This window comes from Cyprinodon variegatus, unplaced genomic scaffold (genome assembly GCF_000732505.1).
Source record: "Cyprinodon variegatus isolate N-32 unplaced genomic scaffold, C_variegatus-1.0 Scaffold609, whole genome shotgun sequence".
NCBI classification, from domain to species: domain Eukaryota; kingdom Metazoa; phylum Chordata; class Actinopteri; order Cyprinodontiformes; family Cyprinodontidae; genus Cyprinodon; species Cyprinodon variegatus.
In genome coordinates this window covers 109,436-115,011 of record NW_015151062.1, presented here as the reverse complement: position 1 = coordinate 115,011, position 5,576 = coordinate 109,436, and the positions used below count along the sequence as shown (strand labels likewise).

The window sequence follows — 5,576 nt, the reverse complement described above, 5'->3', positions numbered from 1 at the left end:
GAACAACCTGTAATACTTTGGTACTTTAAGACCCACAGAGAATGAATGGTTTAGTTTTGGAACGTTTTTAGCATAAATATATAGTTGTATAAGTTTGAATGGTTTAAGTGAGTTTGTAGAAATCTACTTTAATCCTCCTTCAGATTGACCACAGTTTGTCACATTTTATATTTCACTTATTTTGCTGAATTTATAGCATTACTGTATAAGAACAAATCAAACAAATAAGACCTACCACTTGACTTTAAATTTTGTTTTTTTCAGAGCTGGTGCTTAATGCGGAGGAGATCAAGAGTCTGTACGAGTTTGAGGAGCAATGCGTGGAGGAATACTTCAGAGAGAAAGAGGATGAGAAGCAGTCCTCCAACAACGAGCGAATCAGAGTCACATCTGAAAGGTCAAAAATCGCTCCTGAAACATCCTAATGAACAGCAACCGCTCTGACATCATGGCTTTAGTTAACTTGGAATGAAGTAAACACCATAAACGTCTTATTATCGAACATTAAAGGTATTATGGAGGATTTTATGGAATTTGAAAATGCATGTGCGAGGGCGTGCACGAGCCCATTTCTCTTTGTGCACGCTCTGTTTAAAAGTTGCTGTTCTCACAGCTCATACAAGCTTCCTGTGTCCGACCGTCCGCTCTAACCCCTATATCCCTCCATCACCATAAAGCGGGGACTATATAGTGAACTCAGTTAACTTACCGTTCAGACAGATGATCACTTCCCCGTTGGTCCACTGCGCCATCTTCGTTATTAGTCACCTCTCGGGTGGCGAACGCCTATGGCGACTGCAGGCCGCTGTGACAGCAAATCCCAAAATGCTTTGCAAGGAGAGCTCACCACGCAAAGCATTCTGGGATATATCTGACTCTTCTGAGGCCTTTCTCTTCTTCTCATACACTTTGTAGACACTTTTTCTCTTCCGACCCTCGGCCATTTTCAAAAAACCGCGATGAGGAAGGTGAGCTTCAATGACCGTCTGAAACCGTAGCTCACCACAGATATACGCCTGAAAGGAACAGATAGCTAACTGGAGGAGCACGTAGGACGGCCTTAAGTTAACGCAATACCAGAATGATTGACAGTTAGGAGGACCAATTATTTAGATGATCCACCTGGAAATAAAAGATCATCCTCTACACCTCTTTACCAAGTAACTGAATTTTGATGTAGTACTCTGGTTTTCTGTCTGTAGTTTAATCTCTGAGGCATTAGCCAACACTAATATTGTCTTTTCCAGGGTGGAGAACATGTCCATGCGTCTGGAAGAGGTGAATGAAAGGGAGCACTCCATGAAGGCATCCCTGCAGACGGTGGACCTCCGCCTGGCTCAGCTGGAGGAGTTCTCTGGTCGGATGATGAACGCCCTGGAGAAGCTCGCCGGCATTGACCGAACCGAGCTGGTTCGTACAGGATCCAGGGCATCGTCCGTATGCGGGTCGTCATCTCTCTTACGGCACGGCAGCATCAACAGCGTCGACGGACATAGCCTGTACCGGTACCAGCTAGACCTTGACGACAGGATGACGGGAGATACAGAGCACAAAGGAGTCCGTCTAAGTCCTGAAAGAAAAGCAACTAAGTCAGAGGGAGGAAATACAACAGGTAGAACAAAGATGTTATACAGTTCCCTTTGGCAACTTTCCCTTTCTGTGTAGACAGATGCAATCATAACAAACTGGCAGAAATGTCGCCATGTTGGTCTCTGGATAGTTTTCTGTTTCTGTTGGCCATCATCTGTATGGTTGTTACAGATAAAATATCTATCTGCCATCAGATCTTTGTTGTCAAGAGAGACAGGAGGGTGTTTTTAAGACTCAATCAAACTTCTCAGCATTCACCAGGGGCCAGTATCAGATATCTGGTGAGAAGAGTCTTTATTGACTGTCCTACCTCAGCGTTAGGAGCAGCAGTACGGTTTTTATCCCGGCTGTGAAACAGTGAACCAGCTCTTCGTTTTGCTCATTGTGCTCCGGGGTTTATAGGAGTTCAACTGATACACATGAGTTATATGGACCTGGAGGTCATTCAACTGTGTCCTTAGGGGCCATTTACTGGGGCTATCCAGTCTCTGTCCAAGAGAAGCGTGAGTCTGGTCCATATGGCATTAAGTAGGACCTTTTCCCAGTGCAAGTTGGGCGCTGACCAGAGCTGGTATCTGTCACTGAGCGTCTGTCACAGGATTTCTAGACGCAACCGATTGTAGGGGTTCTGATTGGAGACCGGATGGGTTTTTGGTGTTTGTGGCTCATTACTTCCCCAACTGGATGAGGAGTAAATTACACCCCGTTTCTGTTTTATCGTTCGGAACTACGAAATTCATCATTGAAGAAAGGGGTCAGAAAAATGTTCTCTATGTCCATTCCCAGTTTCTTCCCATGTTGACCCCAAACACTTGGCTGGTTTAGATCGTATTTGTGTGACAGGTCCGAGTTTTTTCATTTTCATGCTGCATCTTACTGACACTCAGGAGTTGTTTATAAATCCCCCAGAACTTAGATGTGTATTTTTTAATTTACAAAATGATCAGACAGTCTGAGATAAATTTCTAGTTTTGCTGATTAGACTCAACAATCCTGATCAATTTAACAAACTACAGGAAGATGAGGTAACAGTAATTATGAATGGCAGTAACGCTGAGCAATGCTTGAAGGGATTCTGCACCAGAATATGAAAAACAAATGATGATATTTTGTCCTTCCTGTTTCTAGGGGGCCTTAAGGATCTCGTTTCAACCCTTGAAGTCGGAGGCGTGAGGGACAGAGCCCAGTCTCTATCCAACGTTGACATCTTGATCTCCCCATGTGACCTCAGCAGCTCCTCTACTCCGCCACATGAGGGTCTTACAGGTGCAGCGTTAAACAAATCATCACTGAAGGGTCAACTGGAGGCAGTTCCATCATTTCCTGTGGAGAGGTCAAAGGTTACAACATCTTTATCATCCCCAACACAAGATAGCGAGAAGCCTGTGAGCTCCATCATCTGCAGCCCCATGGAGCACGAGTGGCTTGACCGTCCGCCATCTTCTCAGGTGATAAAAGGAAATGACAGAGCAGGAGAGGAGGGATCCGAGGTTCCAGGTCAGGAGTCGATAGGCGAGACTGTGATCGAAGATGAGGAGGAGCAGCTGCTGGTGTCCGAAGACAGGATTTACCCAGCGCTGCGCTCCAAAAGTCTCAACACCAACCCAAGGAAAACAAGGACTAAGAGACAAGAGCAAGAGGAGAAGCCTCGCTCAGCTAGCAGTGTTAAAGACTTGGTGTCAGTGTTCAGGGGGGGTCAGGAGGCCCCCGACCAGAACCAGAGACTCTGAACCGTTTATCCTGAGACCAGAATGGGGTCTGAACTCAGCAGAGGTTGCATTAATATGACTGACTGATAGGCCTCCACTGGATGTGGCTCTGTATTCCCTTCAATGTTGCTGATACGGTTTTAAAGCAGGCTGTGCTGTTGGGGGGGGGGCATGACCTAAATCATAAAAACTTGAGGCAACATTTAAAAATTGCATCATAAACAATAAAAACACTTATATGTGTTATCTTTTACATAATCACTAAAGGTTTGCATTAAATTTCCGGGTAGAGATTAGTTCCTAAACCCTCCAGGTTTAATCCTGTAGGTCGGAGGTCTTCAACAGGGGGTCCGTGACCCCTAGGAGGTCCTCGGAGGTACTGCATGGGGGTCACGAAAGTTTTGGTTGATTAGACTTCTTTTTTTCCACTAAATGAAATGTCTTTAAATCCACATTAACATGAATTCATCACTCTGTAGTAAACAGATAAATGGGGGCTGAAGATGTCTTTCAGATATCAATGCCAGTGGCGGTTCTAGACCAAATGTCTGTGGGGACCAGGAGGGGGCCAGCGTGTTTTCATGGGGGCACAGAAAAGTATTAAATAAAAAACAGGGCAAGGGATTCAAATATATTAAGAGAGCTGCATGAAATGAAATTTCTATTCAATTAGGTTTAATTATTAAAATTCTATTTCTTGTTAGATCAATAGACATTCATAAATTTGAAATTTTACTTTTTTTTTATACTTAATTTGAGTTAAAATTATGTTTTTTTCTAAAAATCTGAATTAGAACTTGAGAAAAATTGATAAATTCTGCCATAAAAATTAGAGGAATTTGTTTTGAAAAAAAAAAACATTTAGCAGATGATTAATTAGGGGGGTCCCCGCTCCATCTCGCCAAAGATTTGGGGGTCCTTGGCCTGGAAAACGTTGGAGAGCCCTGCTGTAGGTTGATTCTTTGTTGTCAACACCTCAGCCTGCCGTCTGATGTTAGCACCTTTGTTAGCAGTGGCTACTAAAAACTTGGACATGGCAAGTAGGTCCTCGCTCAGATTTCTGAGACTCCAAGACCAAAAGATATTAAAACTTTATATAAAAGATGTTAAAACTTTAAATGGCTAAATTATCTGAACAAATACAAGATTTCAAGTGTTTTGGAATCTATAAAGAACTGGATTTAAAGGAGACATTTGTAGAAAAATAACATTTATAAAATTAAATTTTTGGAAATCCTGAAGTCTAACAACAGATGTTTGAAATATTGGAACGTGGTTTAGACCAGGGGTCCCCATCATGGTGCCTGTGGGCACCAAGGGGCCCTTAAGGGCCGCTCAGCTTCTTCTGAAAACAGAACAACTCACCAGTTTTAAATGGGATTTTATTCTGATGCTTTTCTTTTTTAATCATTTAAAAAACTAATATTTAAAGAAAATTAGAATAAACAATAAAAATCAGTTTATTATGCATGAAGTTTAGCTGAACGTTGACTCATTCATTCAGTATTAGATGGGAACTCCTGGTTTAGACCTAAAGATGCTTAGAACATCAGAACGTAGCATTTTTAGAACATTGGAACGTTGTTTAGAAAAGAAGTTCTGAACATCGGGCCTGTTTTTAAATGTATATGTAAAATATTTGAACTAGAATTTTAAAAAATTAAAGTTTATTTAAAGTACAGGATATTTAAAACATTGGAACTTTGTTTAGAATGTTGGATGCTTAGAAAATTGAAGGATATATGATGATGGATGTTTAGACCATTGGAACATTGTTTATCACATCAGATGCTTAGAGTTTAGAGTGTTGGATGCTGAAGGTATAAGAACATTTTAAAATGTTGGATTCTTAGAACTTTGTCCTGAATGATGGATGTTTAGAACAACATAATTTCTTTTAGACCGATGGATGTTTAAAGGATTAGTTGTCTGTGCTGATTGATGACGGTAACATTGGAAATATTTGAGGTAAGTTGTTACTGTGGAGGTTTGTAGATAAATCAAACACTTCCTCTTAGATAGTTTTGCCCTGTGGATGTTGAAGGGAGTTTTTATTCAATAAGTAGAGAGCATGAGAAGTGGTTGATATCTGACACACATACTAAAGCAAATGCATTTAGAGAACTGCTTTTATTATTATTACAGCTAATACAGCATTCTGCTCCAAACTAGTAGGAGATGAAAAGTGACCAGCACTCCTGAAATATGGCCCATTTTCTATGAAACTTATGCAACTCACTTTTAAAGATTTTTAACAATTGTTTTTTTTTTCAGCAT

The 5,576-nt window shown here is 41.3% G+C and overlaps 1 protein-coding gene across 1 annotated transcript in view; it reads left to right on the top strand.

The window, feature by feature from the left end:
• The window catches only part of LOC107096258 (transient receptor potential cation channel subfamily M member 1-like), a 37,870-nt gene extending 34,550 nt beyond the window's left edge, over positions 1 to 3,320 (top strand). Inside the window, exons 25-27 of the mRNA XM_015392838.1 lie at positions 265 to 397; positions 1,248 to 1,612; positions 2,719 to 3,320. Coding sequence (XP_015248324.1) covers positions 265 to 397; positions 1,248 to 1,612; positions 2,719 to 3,320 — 1,100 coding nt within the window. The remainder of the gene's footprint in view (positions 1 to 264; positions 398 to 1,247; positions 1,613 to 2,718) is intronic.
• Positions 3,321 to 5,576: the final 2,256 nt, after the last annotated feature.